This window comes from Oreochromis niloticus, linkage group LG8 (assembly GCF_001858045.2).
Source record: "Oreochromis niloticus isolate F11D_XX linkage group LG8, O_niloticus_UMD_NMBU, whole genome shotgun sequence".
Lineage (NCBI taxonomy): Eukaryota > Metazoa > Chordata > Actinopteri > Cichliformes > Cichlidae > Oreochromis > Oreochromis niloticus.
Genome location: NC_031973.2, coordinates 17,796,925 through 17,820,107, shown reverse-complemented (window position 1 = coordinate 17,820,107; position 23,183 = coordinate 17,796,925). Strand labels below are relative to the sequence as shown.

The 23,183-nt window shown below is 39.8% G+C and overlaps 2 protein-coding genes across 3 annotated transcripts in view; one reads left to right on the top strand and one right to left on the bottom strand.

Annotated features, from left to right (window-relative positions):
- Positions 1-23,183, bottom strand: part of LOC100701335 (protein tyrosine phosphatase receptor type H) — a 574,626-nt gene that overhangs the window by 292,847 nt on the left and 258,596 nt on the right. The window lies entirely within an intron of this gene.
- LOC100704578 (carbonic anhydrase 4-like) lies at positions 3,691-6,832 on the top strand. The gene is made up of 9 exons (XM_005448312.3): positions 3,691-3,824; positions 4,135-4,210; positions 4,291-4,317; positions 4,404-4,574; positions 4,806-4,954; positions 5,086-5,181; positions 5,367-5,445; positions 5,557-5,720; positions 5,834-6,832. The coding sequence occupies exons 2-9, from the start codon at positions 4,135-4,137 to the stop codon at positions 6,017-6,019; spliced, it is 948 nt and encodes a 315-aa protein (XP_005448369.1). The 5' UTR covers positions 3,691-3,824; the 3' UTR covers positions 6,020-6,832.

Sequence of the window (23,183 nt, the reverse complement as noted above, 5' to 3'; positions counted from 1 at the left end):
ATGTATCAAAGTTTGCTATCTACAAGCACCTTACTGTTTTCTTACTAGTTTCCTTTTTGCACCATGGAAAAACTAAGTATGAAGTACTTAGTTTTTCACCTAGCACATCCAACCACCATTATGAAAGTCACCAATCTTATTATGTTCAATTCAATTCAATTCAATTCAATTCAGTTAAAGAGAAACCACAACAATCATTGATCCCTTATGAGCAAGAGCTTTTGCTACAGTGGGCAGGAAAACGTCCCTTTTTACAGGAAGAAACTTCCAACAGAACCAGGCTCAGGGAGGGGCGGTCATCTGACATGACTGGTGGGGCTGAGTGGATGAAGACAAGATAATAACCAATACGCAAAGAGGTGCATAAACACATAATGGATGGAATAGGTATCTGACTTGTACAACTCAACTGACTAAATCCCAATTTCAAGAGTCAGATGTTTCAGTTCAAAATGTATGTTTTGTGTCTGTTTTATTTCTCATAACCATTGCGACACACTGACAGTGCCTATTCCATCTGAAAACAGTTCTGTTGTTTCATATTTGTTGATGTGATAAACTTGTGTAATCAATAAATGATCAAAAGGGAGGAGTGGAAAAGGCTGAGATTTGGCTCTTGTCTGTGCCAAGCTTATCTGGCTAAATGGAAGGTTTCATAGTTTTATGTTTTGTCTACTTATAATCTTTTAATACAGGATATACTCAACAGTACAAGGAATGAATGTTCCGACTGTATCCTTTTTGCATTGTTTTTTCATTTAGGGGAATAAAACCCAAGATCAAATTAAGCATTAGTAATACTGAATTTTCATAAGATGTTCTTTTGATCTCATCAAAATGTAAAACTGAACAACTTAGCATTCCAAACTTTAGCCCAAATGAGAACAATTTGGTTGAGCATGTTCTGTAAATGGCAAAAAATGATACTTGCAAACTTACTTAAGGAAGTATTTTATCTGTCATTTCCTGGAATATAATTAAATGTGTTACATGTAACATCAATAAATGATTAGAAGTGCTTTTATTTCTTTGTAAATAGACATTTGTGGTAGCATTGGCTTTAAGACACAGTTTTTAGAAAATTATTCAACCCTTAGCTAACCTTCTTTTTTTTTTAAACATATCATATAACTTACTTAATTCTGTCTGGTGAAGCCTCTTCAAATACCATGCTAGAAAAATATACCTAACTTTGAAATTTTCACCAGTCTAAATTTCTAGAATTCCCCTTTCCCTTGCTTCCTCCACATTTCTTGTGAGGAAGATAAATGAAAAATGTAACACTTAAAGACACATCAACAACCTGTGTATTTTCAAAACCAAGTGTTAGAGGTACTTCAGTCATGTTAACTTCAGTGCATGTTTCAGAAATATATAGGTTCTCTGACAAGTGCTTGCCCATAAATTAAAGAGATAATCTGTGACCATAACTTGTGTCTATAAATAATTCTTTGCTGGTTATTCTTAATCTAAAAAGCCACTAAGATCGTGGTGCACTGTACTGTTATTTGACCTCTTTGCAAAGACAAAGTTAAACAATGTATAAGTTGTTCAAGGGATCTTGAAAACACAGATATACATGATATATTTGGTATCGAATGCACGCAGATCCCCAAGTGTTTAATGGACTGCAATAAATTAGTTTGTGAAACACTTGAGCAGGCAGCATTTGCAAAGGTTAGCAGGTCACTTCCCGCAAAAAACATCCATATATGCTTCCATATATGAGCAAACATACAAAAAACACACGGGCAGTGATTAAGGCAGCTGAGTGTTGCAGCTTTAAATGATGCATTTAACACTGACTCGTAATCTCAAAACACCCTGGCAACAAAACACTGAAGTTTACATCATGTATTTTGATGTATCAAAACTACAAACTTACATTGTTCCCTTCAATGAATAGAACAAGTCATAATTTCCAGCATGGGTCGAAACATGCTTAATCCAACAAAAGCTAAAAGGAGCCACATCATATTCTATGACGTTGAAATGGGCAATGAGCCATTAAAATGTCATAAAACTCAAAACACACCCAGAAACTGGATATATATAAAAATAAAAAACAGTACCTTCAGGATTTATTAGAACAACCATCATAGATGATATCAGAGTTGTGTGCAGAAAAATATATGCTGGCTTCATGCCACCATGAAAAGCTGGTTAAGATACATAAGATGTGTAAGACTACCAAAAGAACCTACATTGCTGATGGGACTGTCTGCACTGGACAATTGAACAATGGAAGAAGGTGGCTTGAGCTGATGAATCAGGTTTTGCTTTCTAACATCCCCATCCCACCAATTATGAAATAATTATTAACACAAACTGTGAACTGAATGGCTTTGATTAGTCTTGACAGAAGAGTGAAGCTATGACAAACAGGCTGCTGTGGTTCCTGGTTACATGTATGCAGTTAATATCAGCATCATATGTGTTCACTAAAAACTGGTTGTGGGAAATTTAAAAAACTGAAAAAAACATTCCATTTTAATGACAGCAACGACTCTCAATCAGATGATGCTGTCTTCCTGTTACTGATTTGGATGGGTGATAACACACTTGAACTGTCTATCAATACGTCTATCGTATTGCAAAGTTTTGTATGTTCAACCAGCTTCCCAGGACCTTACAAGAAGAAGAAACTGTAGCAGAGATCTAAGATTACTTGTCAGTGTAATTACCCACATAGCATTCTGGTTAGTTGCAATGTTTGTCATTTAATTAAAACAAAAATGTTGGCATTGAAAACACTATTGATGGATCGAGTTCCAAAACTCAAAACCCAAGCTGTCACCTGCACTTAACTGTCATGCATTCACACCTATCACCTTTCAAGAAAAACACAAAAGAAAAAAAATTCATGCAGATCAACACAGGAAAGCATAAATGCTCATGAATGATGGAAAGCATGCTGTCTGGAATTGTCTACTGGGTGTCTAGGAACAGTCCTACCAAGGTAAAGACTGATATGTTGTTTTAGCAGTGAGTCGCATTAAATCGTCTTATTATTCATGAATCGACACAATCACACGAAAACACAAATAGAACATGATTTTAAAAAACCCGATGATAAAACAATCTCCCTCTTTGTCAAACGGTTTTCATTCTTGTTCACTGCACAGTTCCTGCTTGTGTAAAACAATACATGAAAAAAGAGAGATCATCAATCATCACGACGCAGTATTAAGGCCACATTAATAAAAACTATCATTTTGATCATTTTGAGATTGAAGTCGAAACTATTTTGAAAAAAAAGTTTGCTGTACCCTTTACAAAATGCCTTGTTTGGATTAAATTTATCAGCCGTCTTGTTATGCATCATATTTATTGCACGAGGCTGTAATAACCATTACATAACCTTTCTGTCCAAAGTTGTGTGTTTTTTCCGTCTGCCCAAGATGCAGTTTTCTTCATATTTTCAACTTCCTTATGATAACACCCACACTTTGTGAATGTGCCAAAAGAAAAAGTATTTCTTTTCTTGTTACGCAAACCGATTCTGAAGTACGATTCCACTTTGTCTTGAAATAACGAGTGTAATCTATATGTCGCGACTTTTTTTTTTCAAAATAGAATTACGACTTTAAACTCGAAATTTCGACTTTATTCTCAAAATGATCGATAATGTATTTTTTTCTTAATGTCGCCTTAATACTCCGTTGTACTTCCGCGACATTATTGCGGAGAGATAAAGACCAACTCACATGTCACACGGAGGCGGTGTCCAGTCAGCTGCAGGATGCACTGAGGGAATAAAAAGAGGGAGGGTGAGGTGAGCTGCATCTGCAAACAGGCTGAACGGAGGCACAGGTGCATCAAAGGTAAGACACTGTGCTGCTCAGGTGAAGTGGACAGAAGCTAGAATTAGGTTACAGTTAGAAACCTGCATTCGTTGCATTCTTTTCTCTATTAACTGCAGCATTTGAAATTTTCAGTTAATTTTTAGAATTGAATGGTGAAAGTTTTTCTATAGGTAAATTTGTCATTCCATACAGCAACATGTTAATTAATAAATTCATTCATTTATTTCTGTGTTTTACATTTTGTCAAATTATTTTAATTTAATTTAATGTATTTTTTTTTTTTTAAATATATGCGATTCTAAACAATGTGGCTTTTTGCTCTTTTCAGATGGAGTGGTTTAAAGTTGTTGGGTTTGCTATGTGTGTCCTCGTACCCACCGCTCACTGCGCATCGCAATCTATAGGTGTGTATTCACTTAAGAGCTTTTTGTCTACATAAGGGAATCTGAATGTCCTGTTTTAACCCCATCTTTTTTTCATCCAGCCTGGTGTTATCACCTCCCATCCTGCAGTAAGTACCCAATATCTCCATTATCTATTCCATGTTGCCCACTGGGTGACCGCTCTCCGGTGACTTTATGTGCCCTTTCTGCTTAGATGACACAACCTGGCCAACACTTTCCTCCCAGTATTGCAACGGCACCCGACAGTCACCCATTGACATCGTCTCAGCATCTGCCACACCGAACGACAACCTGAGTGAATTCACTTTTGTGAATTACAACGACACCTCCGCAATGACATCCATAGAAAATACTGGCGACACAGGTAAGCACCGGGTGTATGGCTACAAAAGTGTCCTCTCGTGTTTTTTTTTTAGATAATAATAATAATAATAATAATAATGATAATTTGAAACAAAAAAGATAACATGTCTTACTTGGATTTCAGCGCCCCCCTCTTCTCTACAATTAAACTGCCTCGACCTGAACATTTCCTCTTACTTCTTGCAGGTTAGGTGTAACTTCACCATGTTTTTGTTTTTCCACCTTCTTCCAGTCAAAGTGACCCTTAAGAGCGGAGTTAAGATTTCAGGAGGGGACCTGTCAGACCAATACGACAGCCTCCAGTTTCACTTGCACTGGGGCAACGGCTCCTCTGTGCCCGGCTCAGAGCACACAGTAGATGGAAAGCGTTATCCTATGGAGGTACATTTTTTTTAACGTTTATTTTGTACTTTTATCTTGTACATATTCAATTGTAAAAATAAATAAATAAATAAATAAATAATATAAGAAAGCAAACGTGTATGAGTTTGTGAATCTATGGATTTTTCCAGCTGCATATTGTGAACAGCAAGTCATCCTACAACAGGAATACAAGTCTAGCCGTTAATGACTCCACCGGACTCGCAGCTCTTGGTTTCTTCATTGAGGTGAGAGAAACAGAGCACGAGATGATGCAATGCCTGCTGTTTTATTCTGCTTTGAAATCACTGCATTGTTGTGCGTGTGTGTGTGTGTGTGTGTGTGTGTGTGTTTGGGGGGGGGGGGGGTTCGTTGGTATTCTGTTTACACATTTTAGATGGGTATAACAATGTAGTCAAACTTTTTTTTGCAGGTAATGCCAGGTAGCTCAACTGGCCAGCCACAAAGCTGGCGCAGTTTGACCTCTTACTTGGCCAACATCACACAAAAAGGTAACATTTTTGGTAAAACAAACAAAAAAGAAAAACAACCTCCTCTCCTGTTTCTGACTCTAAATTGTGTCACCCATAGTTCCTTCATGTAGGTCTTGTTTCTGTCCTCAGGTCAGAAAGTTTCAATTGCAGCCGGGTTTTCCCTGGACGACCTGCTTGTTGGTGTGGATCGCACTAAGTATTACCGCTACCTTGGATCCTTGACGACCCCCGCTTGTAACGAGGCGGTGGTCTGGACCGTTTTTAAGGAACCAATTAAAGTCAGCAAAGATCTGGTAGGTGTTATTTTATTTCTTCCTTGTGTCTCCTAATTGTCATTGCTGCAAGCACAGATACACTGTTAGTGGTTCATGGAGCTAACTGGAAACAAAATATTTCTCATGACCAGATTGACCTCTTCAGCACCACACTGCACTTCAACGACAGCACGTCACAACTCATGACAAATGTCTACAGAAGCCTGCAGCCAGCACAGCAAGTCTGGACTCAGAGCATCAAGGCCTCCACCACCACAACCTGCTTCTCCCTGAGCCTGCTACTTCTCAGTCTTGCACTGGGCTGGAGTTGGAGCTAAAATAGAAAGAGGACATTGTCAACAAACTTTGCCGATCAACCCGTTGCCTCCCTTCAGCACATGCGTTCTTTCCCTATTTAATTAAAACTGACCTTTATGTTTCACATAATCATGAAAAGTGTAAAGAATAATTTATTAAGGTGAGGGCTACTTATCTCTGCTATTCTTGATTATGGCTACCTGCTACAAAGCTTTAACCTGTTGTCAGATTTATGTCTGTATGCATGCAGGCACCTCATGCTTGCAAAGTTTACTTTAAGCAATGACATGCACAAGTTTTCATTTTGCGAGGCCAAGACGGTCTGAACAATTGAAGCATGTTCCACGTCCGCGTTGAGCTGCCAGAGCTACACTTGGGTGACAAAGGGATGCACCTGCACTATTTACAGTGTAGTTCTGGTAGTTATGAAATCCAGCATTATAAGAATGTGTCACTATCTGATGACACGTGAAGATATGCCTTGATGTTGGCGTGTGCACATAGTTTAGTTTACCAAACGGTGATTGAAGGATCAGGGGACTGTTTTGTCCTTGTTATTTTTTGTATTGATTTTGAACTATTGTAAACTTTATTCTGGCTCCATCAGTGCAGCCACTACTGTAATTAAAGTGGAAAAACCCACAAAATGGAAAAAGAAAAGATGCTGATTCTTTTATGAAGGCTTTGTGTGCAACTTTCCCAGGTGAACAGAATAATTTCTTAGTAATGCACATTGTTTATGTCCTTAATACCGTACTGTATTGCTTGAACATGAAGAAAACTGTGACTTTCCTGGTCTTATTAAATGACAATTAAAATTATTCATGACTGTTTTTGCAGTTTTACTGTCTTTTTTAATTCTTGGAAGTTTCTGGAACTTTTTAAATGATACATAGATGGGTGGACTCCTCATCTTCCTTTTCTTACACTTAACTAGGGCGAGCTGTCTGAGCTTTTGAGAGCTTTCTATTCTAGTTCACAAAAAGTGCCTAAACAATGTACTTTAACACAAAAGTCCACGGTTTTATTCTCTGGTGGTTTAAAACCTGTGAAGCTGCCAATGTTTTGTTCACACTATTTTTAACCTTGCATAACCCATGCCATTTACTAACAAAGAACAGTAAACAGACCTGTTTAAACTCAATACGTTTAAAGGCTGTCTTTTGAAAAATGTGTAATGGTTAACAAGTCGTATCGTCAGTGAAGTTGAAGAAAAGGGGAAGGCCTTTGAATTAGTGTGCACAATGGCTCCTGTCAGGGTGACAGTTAATCTGATTTTAACTAAGTCAAACATATTTCTTTGAAAAAAAAAAAAACTTTCAGAAGAAGTTTCTGTGCTTGGTCTCCTACATCTTGTCCCTGTTTTTCCCGCCTTCTGTCTCCAGGCTTTTACCATTTACCAGAATAGAAGTTTGATTACAGTCTACCACGGAGAACAAGACATACCAAATGACTTTGACACTGTATTGCTGAAATCTCTTTTGGGAGGTATGTATAAGTAGACCGTAATTTTACAGCATAACAGCAGCAACCCCCTTTTTATCCTTAATTTAATTTTTGCCGCATTTGTATTTTTTTTTTTAGCAAGTAAACAGCGTGCATCAGTTGATGCCAGCCCTTATAGTGATGAGCTGAAGCCTCTGTTCTGGTGAAAGGTCAGAAGTGCAACGAGTGAGAGGTGAGAGCATTTAAGGGCGAGACACACATACAGACACATATAGTAAGAGAGGTCACGACACGTACGCAGTACACAGCACGCACGCGCCCCCGCACGTGCACGCACACACAAATTAGATCGACTCATTTAGGTAAGAGTTTATAACTGCAAAGTTTGGGTGCGGACGTGGTAGTCTGTTCCAGGAAGTACACCAGATGTCCCAGAAGATAAGCGACAGCGAAGGCGGGTTGAGAGGAAGCACCTGGCTTCGACCCGAAGAAGATGTTCTGTTTTAAACTATGTTAAAAGTCATTGTGGTTTTGGAGTGACGTATGCTTTGTTTAAGTCTGCCTGGTAACAGGAAGACTGCCAACCCTATAAAACCTTTGTCTAATTATTGTAAGTTTAGTTCGACGCTGAAATCTGCACAGCGTTCGGACTCACACATGTGTTCATTAAAATGCCGTCTAATTGCACACGCCCGGATCAGTGCTTATTTATGGATTCCTCCTCAACATTTTTGAACCTTAACATTACATGGAACCGCGTTGACATTGCCAAGGGTGAACTCTTCAATGGCGACATCCATGCAAGGTGAGGAGGGGAACAGATGTCTCATAGATGTTACACTGAAAGAAACACTAATAAATAAATTGTTTCCTCAGGTGTCAGGGGTCCTGAAACTGTTAATGGGCGATGCACAGACCTCTACAGGTGAGGCAGCGGCACTTACTGGGCCTACTGCTTTTAGGTATGGGGATGATATTCAGTCACTATCAGACGTTACGCTGGTGCAGTGGATAATATGGTTAGTATAAGCAGGCAGTTCCTGGAGGACGAAGGAATTGATACCACTGACTGGTATCATGCTGAACTAGAATTCTGTCCCCCAGGACACCATCCTAGGAGGATGCCCCTTTATCGAGCAAGGTGAGTCTTGTTTAAAGAATCATCTTTGAATAAGTGTTGTCACTCCCCACAAGAAGAAAGACTTCAGACTTCAGAGAAGATTCTTGTCTCCATGCTGTTATTTTAGCCACCTGCTAATCTATATTTATAATTTTTGATACAGGTGTACCTTACCGACCACCACAAAACACCACTGAATTTCCCGGAGGAACCGACCCGAGGGATTAATAAAGTTTTATCTAATCTAAAGTCCATTCATGGTGTCACGCTGGCAGTAGCGGTTTTAGATACGGGCGACACGGGCGGTTGCCCGGGGCGGCATCGTGGTGGGGGGGCGGCATCACGGGCATCGGCAAAAAAAAAAAAATATTGCTCGTACTCATGCTGCCCCGACATCATGCCAGCGCATATTGGGAATGGCATAGGCACCGATCGGTTTTCTATCGCCCATTTGCTGGGAGTAAGGGCGCCCTCCGTTTGCGAGGTGCGCCTGCTGCTTGCGGCACAGGGAGGAGAGGTCGGGCGGCGGGGGATTCTCTGGGTGGCTGGAGCAGCATCTAATAACCAACTTGCAAAATAAAACAAAATAAAAACAAACCAACAACACGAAAACACCAGACATTATGATACAGACTTATAATTTGCACCGATGTTTTTTCGAAATTCTATAGGCGAAAAGTGAGCGCGAGAGCCCTCGGTGCGCCTGCTCGCTGCTGAAGTCAAAGGAAACTTTATTGTCATCTCCGCTACATACAGTCCAGTATATACAGAGACGTGACGACGAGGCTCCAGTTACAGCAGTGCAAGTAAACAAACAATAAATATAAGAAGAGAAAGAAAATAAATATACACTTTAGGACTCGGGGTAAAGGGATCAATAACAATTTAAAATGTATATTTTATATTTTGTTGATTTAAAGTCTCACACACAAAGTTTAAAAAAAAGAGAAAAGAAGAGGAGGAGTGTAGCGACTTCCACAGTCGCTAGAGGCTGGGGGTGGAGCCTGCCTATTTGCCTGATGCGCTGTCAACTGTACGCAATAATGCGAGAGGTGGAATTGCTTGCTTGTTTATTAAAGTGCTTGAAAAGTTTACAGAGCAATGTGATCGGCTCGCGATTCAAACTCTTAAAACATCACAGCTCTAATGCAACAAGGAAACTCGTTGTGCTGCGTTCAACAAAAACTACAGCTACCCAGCCCTCCTCTCTGTCAAAATCAAACCAGTGAAAGACAGACTGACAACGCCCTCTTAATGTCCCACGTGACTCTCGTTACACATCAAAAACATAACACCCCACCTTATGTCTCAATTTGATTGATGACCCTAGCCTTGACCTTTTGACCCCTCCCCTCCCCCACCGGAAGTGTGTAATTTGATCCCCCCTCCCCCACAGGAAGTGTGTAATTTGATCCCTAAGCGTGACGAATTGCATCAGCGGCTTGTGTCAAAATTTGATTGATGACCCCTCCCCCACAGGAAGTGTGTAATTTGATCCCTAAGCGTGACGAATTGCATCAGCGCCTTGTGTCAAAATCTGATTGATGACCCCTCCCCTCCCCCACAGTAAGTGTGTAATATGATCCATAATCGCGCCATGAGAAAAAATAAAAAAGTTTTTAGAGGGAGGGAGGAGAATAAAAACAGAGAGGGCGGCGCACTATGCACAGACAGCAAGATGGATCCTTTCATTCTGCAGCCCTCTGTACTTGGACGGGGAAGAGATCTGGGGATCAAAGAGGGAGGGGTATGGTTCCTGGGGGTGAAGCATCAGATTTCTGTTGAGTCAGTGCTGTATAGTGTGGCAGTTAGTTTTCCACAGACAAACTCATAGTTTGAATGTTTAAATATTATGACAATTTTCTCAGTATTTCTTTTTTCAATAGCGGATGTAATTTTACTTTCTTATATTACAGGCACAATAAAATAAAAAAACTTTAAGATTATCTGACTAGTAACGGATTACATATATATATACTTATGTATATATACATATATATATATATTTACACATATATAGTGCCGGGTAGAGATAAGCTACACCAGCGCTTGTAATGGGAAAAGAAAATAGTGACTTCCTATTGGCTGTAGAGAACCATTTCTTTCAATAGTATTTTACTTTCTTATATGACAGACGCAATAAAGAACCTTTAAGATTATCTGCCTAGCAACAAATTGCATCTTTATAGAGTGGGGTGGAGGCAGGCGCTTGTAATGAAAAGAAGAACTTTCTATCCGCTTGTAACCTACAGACCACCCACCTCGTATGTGTAAGCCTTAGAGGAAAAAAAGCGCAGCGCACATCTTCAGAAATCGGCCTTACTTAAACAATTAAAACACCAGCTATTTTGGTTTTGTGCAGCCACTCCTTCTCAGACCAAAGTAAAGAGTTTTTCTTCATTTTTTGAGTCACTTTTACAACAGGTCCTCTCAACAGACAGAAACCCTAAAAGAAAACGGCCTTGTTTTACGCATATCGAGGAGGAGTCAACAGCCTCTCTAATCGTTATTAGTATTTCTTAATGCCTCCAGCCAAGCAAAGAATTTCATATTGGCCTCAACTCAATGTACGTGTAAAATAACCCTTAGTGAAAAAAAAGCACAGCACACATATTGAGAACTTGAATAAGTTCCGTCGGTTCATTACCTCCGAGAGATCGGGACGCTTCCTCCATCTCGTACCATAAACGTATGAGAAAAAAAAAACCCCAGAGAATTTATTATTTTGGTAAGAGAGAGAGAGAGAGCGAATCGAACAAACTTTTCTACAACACGATATACCACTCCGGGTCAGGAGGGGCGATATAGCACGGACCGGTCAGATGACTACGCCGGATGGAAGCATAACCGGAAGCGTGGCAGGGAGTTTCCCTTTGACCTTCATCCTGCTCCATGATCAGCCGTTAAAACTTTCCCCAATATTGTAACAACAAAGTTAGTTTTTTAAGATCAGACAGGTCCCAAAAACATTCCTTACACGCAGTCACTGAATTAGCATCTGTGGCACAAATAAGCTTCAGGGACTGACTTGTTTTTTAGAACCGACCTTTGACACTTGGATGTTGGCTTAATTTTTACACAAAGAGAAATTTGACCCTAATAAAAAAAACATGGTGAATACTTACCTCAACTTTGATGGGGGTTTTTCACAGCTATTTATTTAGAAAAAAGTAAAACAAGGACACAATTAATGCACATTGCAGAGTACATGAATGGGAATTCCTCCTCTCTATACTTACACTGCTCCCTAACAAATGCCGAGTCATCGTCTCCATATTGTGTCCCACTTTTCAAGTTTCATTGAAGTGTGCACAAGATGTAAAACAATGTATTAGTTTTTTAAGTCCCCGGTCTAACAAGATGCCGTTCATTTAGGAGACTAATCATTTTTTGATTTTAAATCGTGCTAACGCAGTAACATTAAAAATAAAACATATTAGAACTCTTTTTTTTTTTTTTTTTGTTGGACACAAGAACAACTCGAGCATCTTTTTTTTCGGGAGCCGGCTTACATGTTTGCCGTGCCCCTGGGGACCAGTGCGAGGTTGTTTGGCGTGGAGGGTCCGGACACTCCCACAGCGCAGACTTTGCTATCCGCACAGAGCTTTTCTGGTGTGTCTCATGCAAAAGAGACAATACAGCTCACGGTAAGCCTGTCCTTTATAAATATCTCTTTGATTATTCAAACAGTGTTTAAATTGTGACTCCAAAAACATTTTATCTATGTTAAAATATACAGATGTATATATTTCAAGTTTTTTAGCTTAAACAGACTCTTGAGCAAATCCGTAATGGCATAACCAGTGTGCAGCCTAATGTACATCTTTTAAGTGTATGTTAATCGGTACATGAAGCGTACCTCTGAAAAGAGTCCATCATTTGTGAATTTACTGATTTGTTTTTTAACCGCAGTTGATGAAATTATTGTAGAAAATGTCTTTAAACTATCGCCGTTCCTACTTATTGAGCTACTTCTTTACTATGTGAATAAACAATTTGAACGAGAAAGGATTTAAAGACACAAAAGTAAAAAATTTGTAATGAAATTTATGTGACCGTTCTCCGACACACTGAAAATCCAAGAGCAGCTGCAATCCTCTGATCTTTCTGTTTCTCTCCTTGTGTGTGTGTGTGTGTGTGTGTGTGTGTGTGTGTGCGCGCTCACAGAGCGGAGGTCACGGCAAGAGTTCCCCGAGTTGACACGTATGAACCATAAAGTCAGTTTGGACTGAGGAGCAGTCGGTAAACTACATTCAGTGTAGACAAAATTACTTTTTTATCCGATGCATGCACAAGAAATCAAATCTCTGTATCACATTTTCATTAAAGTCTTATTATTTTATGGGGACCGTAGATCATTAATAGGGAAGAAAAAAGGAGGATCACATCAGCAATGGGAGACAGAAGTCTTGATACGTGCTTATAACTTAAAACACAAAAAACCCCAGCTACAGCCGGTAAGATTTATGGTATAAACCAGACTTTCACAGTCTGCATCTTTACAGGGTTTTTTCTGCTTTTGTTCACTCCTAGTGTGTGATTAACAAACAACAACCACAGAGCCCACTAACTATTAGCCGCTTTTACCCCCTAAACAGTCAGTTGACTGAGAGAAATGCAACCCATTATTGTGAACGCTGAAGGCTCCATAGTCAAACTTATATTTCCTTAACTTACATCCTATGTTCTGTTTAATCCCTTTGATGGAAAATTGGTTAAACCGTTGCTCAACTTATGTCTGAATGACGGTAGATAATTCTGATGAAACTGACCCCGTAAGCACTTTGCAGCTGAGTCGAGGGCTCGTGCACATAAGGTCAAGGAGATGTCCGGCGTGAGTGCGGCCTGACATTCCAATTGGGACAGCTGCCAGACACATTAGTGGAACTGTGAGCAGCAACTCCTGTATAGTAGACATAAGAAAAGTAATGGGTAGTGCTTCTTTTTTTAAAAGCCAAGATTCCAGGGCTCATGCTTATATGGTTCAAAAACAGGTTAGTTTATCCGGTTTGAGGAGTTGGTTCCCTGGTCCAGATATTTGGGACGGTTCAAATGCCGAGTCTCCAAATGCAAACAAAAGGATATTTTCCACGTTATTTCTTAAATGTGTATGAATGAGATGTCCGATAAAAGTAAGAAAGGATAAATGTAAATCAGTTTTTGTAACTGTGCAGACTCATTTACAGTGAAAGCGATAAAAAACTATCATGACTTAAAAGAGATTATGAACAAAATGCAATACATTTTGGTTTTTTGCTACATTAACAACTTTTCCAACTCTGATTTCCTGCAGGACCAACACGGACATCAGTCCAGACTGAAATCCAGTTCAGACGACACACGCAACATGTTCAAGCTTGCACGGAGGCCTTTCAGTAAAAATAAGAAGATGGTTAAGGCGAGAGATTGCTATTCTGTCTTTTACATCGCTACAAAGGGAGGACTAAATGCCAAAAAAGAGAAAAGTTTTTTAAAAAATGACGCTTTAAAACAGTTCGAGTATCTTTGTGTTTACGGGGAGAAGGGAATAACTGCGGCCGAGGCTCTGAAAAGAGACTGTCGCTTCGCCGATGACCTGGGCTACTTTGAGCTGGTTAACATCGACGACGAACGTAAGACCGAGTGCACAGACATAATCGATTGTCTGGACAATAAGAAATTCCAGATATGTTTTCCACAGGGAGCAGATACGGACGTAGCCATCCCAGGGCAGCAGAAACCTCCACACGCATCAAATAATGCAAAGTGCAGCGGTGGAAAGGTTCATTTTCTCCTCTGATAGTAATCATATTAAACATGTCAAGAAAGAAAGAGTATAAAGAAAAATAGTAAATGTGTGTCTAATTCAACTCTTCCTGTAAACCTTATATCATCCTTTAATATGTTTGGTTTTAGAAACTTGAAGAAGCACAGAAAAGATCATCAGACATTAATCTAATCAGTTTTCAGCCTTCATTCATATTGAAAAGTTGAAATCTTCCCTGCTAGACCAAAGTGCAGCGTTTAACACAGTTGGCCATAACATTTTATTACTGCTATTATTAAACGGAGAGTCCTCTTCACACACTGAGGTTAATTATGAAGCTCCACAGGCTTCTGTGCAAAGACCAGTTCTGTTTACATTACACGTGCTTTAGAAGACATAGCGTACGTTTTCACTGCTATGCATACGATACCCTCTTTTATCGGTTAAACTGCCGAGATGTCTTAGACACATAATGAGCTTTAATTTTCTGCTTCTAAGTTCAGATAAAACTGAGGTTATTGTAACGGGGTGTAAAAACCTTAGAAACACTGTGGCCAACGAGATCCTTACTCTGGACGGCGATGCCTTGATTCGGCGCATTGTTGTAGTGATTTGGCACATTATAAGTAAAATTGAAACATACAATCCTGTCGCACAACATCAACATTTATTTATATACAAAAATAAAAATGCTTTTTTACAGAAAAGAATTGTAACTTCACAATTCATCACCGATTACGTGGGTACATTTTTTTTTGTTTTTTGTTTTTTTTTAAATGCACTAAATGTAGGATACATTGTTTGGTAAAATGCAGGTTACACGTTTTAAGAAAGAAAAAATCAGTCTTTCAGAGAAAAATTAGCAGCCACCTTTGTAACACTCTGCGACCAACCGTAGCTGTCCGATTTTCACCATGTCCAAACCTACCAGACTGGCATATGCCTCGGCGATGGCGTCAAAGACTTTCCTTTCCGATTTCAGTTCGTGCAAGAGAGTCTCCGCCACCATGCGGACTTTGACGTCGTCCATTTTGATGTTGCGAGCAATCAGCAGCCGTTGAATGGAAGGAATGAAACGAGGGGTGATAAGTCTTTTTCTGATGCTGTGATAATTTTCAGCGTAAAAGTCATCCTCCAAGACTTGCAGACACTCGTGCTGTTTGTGGCGGGGGTGATCGGACTTACAGCCGTTGCATTCGTCAGTGAGGTACCTGTTGATTGCTAGGTTGACAAGATGATACACCGCGGTTTTCACGGCGTCGATGAAAAAAGAAGACGCCCAACCGTCAAGCTCGTCGGCTTGCTGCTGGTGCTTCTCCAAGGGGCAATAGTAACCGGGCGTGTCAGGTACTATTGTGCCCTCGTCCGAGGAACTTTCCTCCTCCTCGGTGTGGCGCAGGGCTGTAGAGGCCATACTTCTCTCTGTTTTTGAGCTAAACAAAAAAGGCTCGAAGGAATGAGACGGCGGTCTTCTTTTTAAAATAACAGAAGGGGGCGTGATCTGGAAGTGGGTTGATCTTAGAGAGCGGGCGGGAGTGGCAGCGATTTTCAAAAAACCGTAGAGTTGGCCACTGCGTCTCTTTGGATACAGCTTCTGTTTTGAGGCTGCGAGTTTTTTTTTGTTTTGTTTTTTTTTTTCACATCCCCCAAAAACACCATTTTTAAAGTTATGTTCCTGCATTGTATTTTTATTTTCTGAAGTCTCATTTCTTCAGGCCACGCCCTCTAATACTCATGATGTCTCTGCGGATCTACCTCTTCACTGAGATCACAACCTGTCAGTTTTTGGCCATAGGTTCCTTCCAATAATATGACGCGAGACTGGCACTTTATTAAAGAAGGCACGTATTAACAGCACAAACACTAAAACAAAATGGCTTCCTTCTATAATCTACCTATTCGGGTGAACATCCGGACTAGCCCGAGGGTTAACTAATCAAAATGAAAACATTAACGTACAATTACATTAGAGCACATAACAAACATATACATATTTCCAAAAACGTACTATAAACAAATCAATAACATATGCTTCAACCATTACTATCTAACCACACTCCCCTAACCCACGTCCTGCAAGAAGCAACCGGGACAGGTGACTACTTTTACAAATTCTCTTTTCACATATGTTTAGGTAACCGACAAATGATTAAATGTAAGCAGCTCTACCTTTGACTCTTTTCTGACACAGGTAGGATGGACCTTGTCGTTTCACAAGCTGTCATTTTAATCCTACCTAATAAAGAATTCATAAGAACTAGCGCGTTGTTTTTATTATATTATTTTTAATTCCCAATCAATCAATTCATTAATAAAAATGCAAACTAAGTAATGGAACCACTGGTTTCCGTTGCATCCCCTAAAATTCCAAATACCTGAGTTTAATTATGAGCTGCTGTTAGATCAAGGAAACCAAGCCTTGCTTAACAATGGTACTGCCCTGCATCCTAGTACCAAACCGAAATCTGATATATTGCAGAGTTTGGTATCAGAAATGGTCGAATACAAAATGCGTCCTTCCAGTGCAGAACTTGATAATACGGCTGTGGCCCTGATAACAGAGTATCCGTGCTTATATGAGCAAGGTTCGGTCACTGGTTATTAAGGATGGAAATCCAGCCTGAAATACAAAATGGCAAACCAAACATTTTTCGAATACAGCCTTTCACAGATGACGCCCTTTACCACAAGTACACAAGTTTGATTTATCCTGCTGCTGCTCCTTCCTCCCTTTGGAGGGGAAGAAGTAAATAGTACCGATAACTATTTATTGGCTGGCGAAACAAACAACTTATCACCGTGCTTCTCATGCCGACATTTACTCGCTTGTCCCAAAAGTTGAATTGTTATCACCATGAATGAAAGCTTAGAGCTGAGTGTTTTCTCTGTTCAATCAATTTATTCATAAGCACACGTAAAAACAACACAGGCTGACCATGATGCTGTACATAGCAAAAAAAAGCAGATCAAACACAGACAAAGTACAGAACAAAACTCTGTTATAATTAAAAGCTAAAGATTAAAAATGTATTTTCAAGCGGGTTTGAAAAATGTCAAGTGTTGGACATCCTAATTTCAAGAGGCAGAGTGTTCCAAAGTTTGGGCGCAGCAATCGCAAAGGCCCGGTCTCCTGCATTTTTATTAATGAATTGATTGATTGGGAATTAAAAATAATATAATAAAAACAACGCGCTAGTTCTTATGAATTCTTTATTAGGTAGGATTAAAATGACAGCTTGTGAAACGACAAGGTCCATCCTACCTGTGTCAGAAAAGAGTCAAAGGTAGAGCTGCTTACATTTAATCATTTGTCGGTTACCTAAACATATGTGAAAAGAGAATTTGTAAAAGTAGTCACCTGTCCCGGTTGCTTCTTGCAGGACGTGGGTTAGGGGAGTGTGGTTAGATAGTAATGGTTGAAGCATATGTTATTGATTTGTTTATAGTACGTTTTTGGAAATATGTATATGTTTGTTATGTGCTCTAATGTAATTGTACGTTAATGTTTTCATTTTGATTAGTTAACCCTCGGGCTAGTCCGGATGTTCACCCGAATAGGTAGATTATAGAAGGAAGCCATTTTGTTTTTAGTGTTTGTGCTGTTAATACGTGCCTTCTTTAATAAAGTGCCAGTCTCGCGTCATATTATTGGAAGGAACCTATGGCCAAAAACTGACAGGTTGTGATCTCAGTGAAGAGGTAGATCCGCAGAGACATCATGAGTATTAGAGGGCGTGGCCTGAAGAAATGAGACTTCAGAAAATAAAAATACAATGCAGGAACATAACTTTAAAAATGGTGTTTTTGGGGGATGTGAAAAAAAAAAACAAAAACAAAAACTCGCAGCCTCAAAACAGAAGCTGTATCCAAAGAGACGCAGTGGCCAACTCTACGGTTTTTTGAAAATCGCTGCCACTCCCGCCCGCTCTCTAAGATCAACCCACTTCCAGATCACGCCCCCTTCTGTTATTTTAAAAAGAAGACCGCCGTCTCATTCCTTCGAGCCTTTTTTGTTTAGCTCAAAAACAGAGAGAAGTATGGCCTCTACAGCCCTGCGCCACACCGAGGAGGAGGAAAGTTCCTCGGACGAGGGCACAATAGTACCTGACACGCCCGGTTACTATTGCCCCTTGGAGAAGCACCAGCAGCAAGCCGACGAGCTTGACGGTTGGGCGTCTTCTTTTTTCATCGACGCCGTGAAAACCGCGGTGTATCATCTTGTCAACCTAGCAATCAACAGGTACCTCACTGACGAATGCAACGGCTGTAAGTCCGATCACCCCCGCCACAAACAGCACGAGTGTCTGCAAGTCTTGGAGGATGACTTTTACGCTGAAAATTATCACAGCATCAGAAAAAGACTTATCACCCCTCGTTTCATTCCTTCCATTCAACGGCTGCTGATTGCTCGCAACATCAAAATGGACGACGTCAAAGTCCGCATGGTGGCGGAGACTCTCTTGCACGAACTGAAATCGGAAAGGAAAGTCTTTGACGCCATCGCCGAGGCATATGCCAGTCTGGTAGGTTTGGACATGGTGAAAATCGGACAGCTACGGTTGGTCGCAGAGTGTTACAAAGGTGGCTGCTAATTTTTTCTCTGAAAGACTGATTTTTTTCTTTCTTAAAACGTGTAACCTGCATTTTACCAAACAATGTATCCTACATTTAGTGCATTTAAAAAAAAACAAAAAACAAAAAAAAATGTACCCACGTAATCGGTGATGAATTGTGAAGTTACAATTCTTTTCTGTAAAAAAGCATTTTTATTTTTGTATATAAATAAATGTTGATGTTGTGCGACGGGATTGTATGTTTCAATTTTACTTATAATGTGCCAAATCACTACAACAATGCGCCGAATCAAGGCATCGCCGTCCAGAGTAAGGATCTCGTTGGCCACAGTGTTTCTAAGGTTTTTACACCCCGTTACAATAACCTCAGTTTTATCTGAACTTAGAAGCAGAAAATTAAAGCTCATTATGTGTCTAAGACATCTCGGCAGTTTAACCGATAAAAGAGGGTATCGTATGCATAGCAGTGAAAACGTACGCTATGTCTTCTAAAGCACGTGTAATGTAAACAGAACTGGTCTTTGCACAGAAGCCTGTGGAGCTTCATAATTAACCTCAGTGTGTGAAGAGGACTCTCCGTTTAATAATAGCAGTAATAAAATGTTATGGCCAACTGTGTTAAACGCTGCACTTTGGTCTAGCAGGGAAGATTTCAACTTTTCAATATGAATGAAGGCTGAAAACTGATTAAATTAATGTCTGATGATCTTTTCTGTGCTTCTTCAAGTTTCTAAAACCAAACATATTAAAGGATGATATAAGGTTTACAGGAAGAGTTGAATTAGACACACATTTACTATTTTTCTTTATACTCTTTCTTTCTTGACATGTTTAATATGATTACTATCAGAGGAGAAAATGAACCTTTCCACCGCTGCACTTTGCATTATTTGATGCGTGTGGAGGTTTCTGCTGCCCTGGGATGGCTACGTCCGTATCTGCTCCCTGTGGAAAACATATCTGGAATTTCTTATTGTCCAGACAATCGATTATGTCTGTGCACTCGGTCTTACGTTCGTCGTCGATGTTAACCAGCTCAAAGTAGCCCAGGTCATCGGCGAAGCGACAGTCTCTTTTCAGAGCCTCGGCCGCAGTTATTCCCTTCTCCCCGTAAACACAAAGATACTCGAACTGTTTTAAAGCGTCATTTTTTAAAAACTTTTCTCTTTTTTGGCATTTAGTCCTCCCTTTGTAGCGATGTAAAAGACAGAATAGCAATCTCTCGCCTTAACCATCTTCTTATTTTTACTGAAAGGCCTCCGTGCAAGCTTGAACATGTTGCGTGTGTCGTCTGAACTGGATTTCAGTCTGGACTGATGTCCGTGTTGGTCCTGCAGGAAATCAGAGTTGGAAAAGTTGTTAATGTAGCAAAAAACCAAAATGTATTGCATTTTGTTCATAATCTCTTTTAAGTCATGATAGTTTTTTATCGCTTTCACTGTAAATGAGTCTGCACAGTTACAAAAACTGATTTACATTTATCCTTTCTTACTTTTATCGGACATCTCATTCATACACATTTAAGAAATAACGTGGAAAATATCCTTTTGTTTGCATTTGGAGACTCGGCATTTGAACCGTCCCAAATATCTGGACCAGGGAACCAACTCCTCAAACCGGATAAACTAACCTGTTTTTGAACCATATAAGCATGAGCCCTGGAATCTTGGCTTTTAAAAAAAGAAGCACTACCCATTACTTTTCTTATGTCTACTATACAGGAGTTGCTGCTCACAGTTGCACTAATGTGTCTGGCAGCTGTCCCCAATTGGAATGTCAGGCCGCACTCACGCCGGACATCTCCTTGACCTTATGTGCACGAGCCCTCGACTCAGCTGCAAAGTGCTTACGGGGTCAGTTTCATCAGAATTATCTACCGTCATTCAGACATAAGTTGAGCAACGGTTTAACCAATTTTCCATCAAAGGGATTAAACAGAACATAGGATGTAAGTTAAGGAAATATAAGTTTGACTATGGAGCCTTCAGCGTTCACAATAATGGGTTGCATTTCTCTCAGTCAACTGACTGTTTAGGGGGTAAAAGCGGCTAATAGTTAGTGGGCTCTGTGGTTGTTGTTTGTTAATCACACACTAGGAGTGAACAAAAGCAGAAAAAACCCTGTAAAGATGCAGACTGTGAAAGTCTGGTTTATACCATAAATCTTACCGGCTGTAGCTGGGTTTTTTTGTGTTTTAAGTTATAAGCACGTATCAAGACTTCTGTCTCCCATTGCTGATGTGATCCTCCTTTTTTCTTCCCTATTAATGATCTACGGTCCCCATAAAATAATAAGACTTTAATGAAAATGTGATACAGAGATTTGATTTCTTGTGCATGCATCGGATAAAAAAGTAATTTTGTCTACACTGAATGTAGTTTACCGACTGCTCCTCAGTCCAAACTGACTTTATGGTTCATACGTGTCAACTCGGGGAACTCTTGCCGTGACCTCCGCTCTGTGAGCGCGCACACACACACACACACACACACACACACAAGGAGAGAAACAGAAAGATCAGAGGATTGCAGCTGCTCTTGGATTTTCAGTGTGTCGGAGAACGGTCACATAAATTTCATTACAAATTTTTTACTTTTGTGTCTTTAAATCCTTTCTCGTTCAAATTGTTTATTCACATAGTAAAGAAGTAGCTCAATAAGTAGGAACGGCGATAGTTTAAAGACATTTTCTACAATAATTTCATCAACTGCGGTTAAAAAACAAATCAGTAAATTCACAAATGATGGACTCTTTTCAGAGGTACGCTTCATGTACCGATTAACATACACTTAAAAGATGTACATTAGGCTGCACACTGGTTATGCCATTACGGATTTGCTCAAGAGTCTGTTTAAGCTAAAAAACTTGAAATATATACATCTGTATATTTTAACATAGATAAAATGTTTTTGGAGTCACAATTTAAACACTGTTTGAATAATCAAAGAGATATTTATAAAGGACAGGCTTACCGTGAGCTGTATTGTCTCTTTTGCATGAGACACACCAGAAAAGCTCTGTGCGGATAGCAAAGTCTGCGCTGTGGGAGTGTCCGGACCCTCCACGCCAAACAACCTCGCACTGGTCCCCAGGGGCACGGCAAACATGTAAGCCGGCTCCCGAAAAAAAAGATGCTCGAGTTGTTCTTGTGTCCAACAAAAAAAAAAAAAAAAAAGAGTTCTAATATGTTTTATTTTTAATGTTACTGCGTTAGCACGATTTAAAATCAAAAAATGATTAGTCTCCTAAATGAACGGCATCTTGTTAGACCGGGGACTTAAAAAACTAATACATTGTTTTACATCTTGTGCACACTTCAATGAAACTTGAAAAGTGGGACACAATATGGAGACGATGACTCGGCATTTGTTAGGGAGCAGTGTAAGTATAGAGAGGAGGAATTCCCATTCATGTACTCTGCAATGTGCATTAATTGTGTCCTTGTTTTACTTTTTTCTAAATAAATAGCTGTGAAAAACCCCCATCAAAGTTGAGGTAAGTATTCACCATGTTTTTTTTATTAGGGTCAAATTTCTCTTTGTGTAAAAATTAAGCCAACATCCAAGTGTCAAAGGTCGGTTCTAAAAAACAAGTCAGTCCCTGAAGCTTATTTGTGCCACAGATGCTAATTCAGTGACTGCGTGTAAGGAATGTTTTTGGGACCTGTCTGATCTTAAAAAACTAACTTTGTTGTTACAATATTGGGGAAAGTTTTAACGGCTGATCATGGAGCAGGATGAAGGTCAAAGGGAAACTCCCTGCCACGCTTCCGGTTATGCTTCCATCCGGCGTAGTCATCTGACCGGTCCGTGCTATATCGCCCCTCCTGACCCGGAGTGGTATATCGTGTTGTAGAAAAGTTTGTTCGATTCGCTCTCTCTCTCTCTCTTACCAAAATAATAAATTCTCTGGGTTTTTTTTTTCTCATACGTTTATGGTACGAGATGGAGGAAGCGTCCCGATCTCTCGGAGGTAATGAACCGACGGAACTTATTCAAGTTCTCAATATGTGTGCTGTGCTTTTTTTTCACTAAGGGTTATTTTACACGTACATTGAGTTGAGGCCAATATGAAATTCTTTGCTTGGCTGGAGGCATTAAGAAATACTAATAACGATTAGAGAGGCTGTTGACTCCTCCTCGATATGCGTAAAACAAGGCCGTTTTCTTTTAGGGTTTCTGTCTGTTGAGAGAACCTGTTGTAAAAGTGACTCAAAAAATGAAGAAAAACTCTTTACTTTGGTCTGAGAAGGAGTGGCTGCACAAAACCAAAATAGCTGGTGTTTTAATTGTTTAAGT

Coding starts and splice junctions, on each gene's coding strand:
- LOC100704578 (XM_005448312.3), top strand. CDS start 4,135: ATGGAGTGGTTTAAAGTTGTTGGGTTTGCTATGTGTGTCCTCGTACCC. Junction 4,575..4,805: donor AGAAAATACTGGCGACACAG/GTAAGCACCGGG, acceptor ACCTTCTTCCAG/TCAAAGTGACCCTTAAGAGC. Junction 5,721..5,833: donor TTAAAGTCAGCAAAGATCTG/GTAGGTGTTATT, acceptor TCTCATGACCAG/ATTGACCTCTTCAGCACCAC.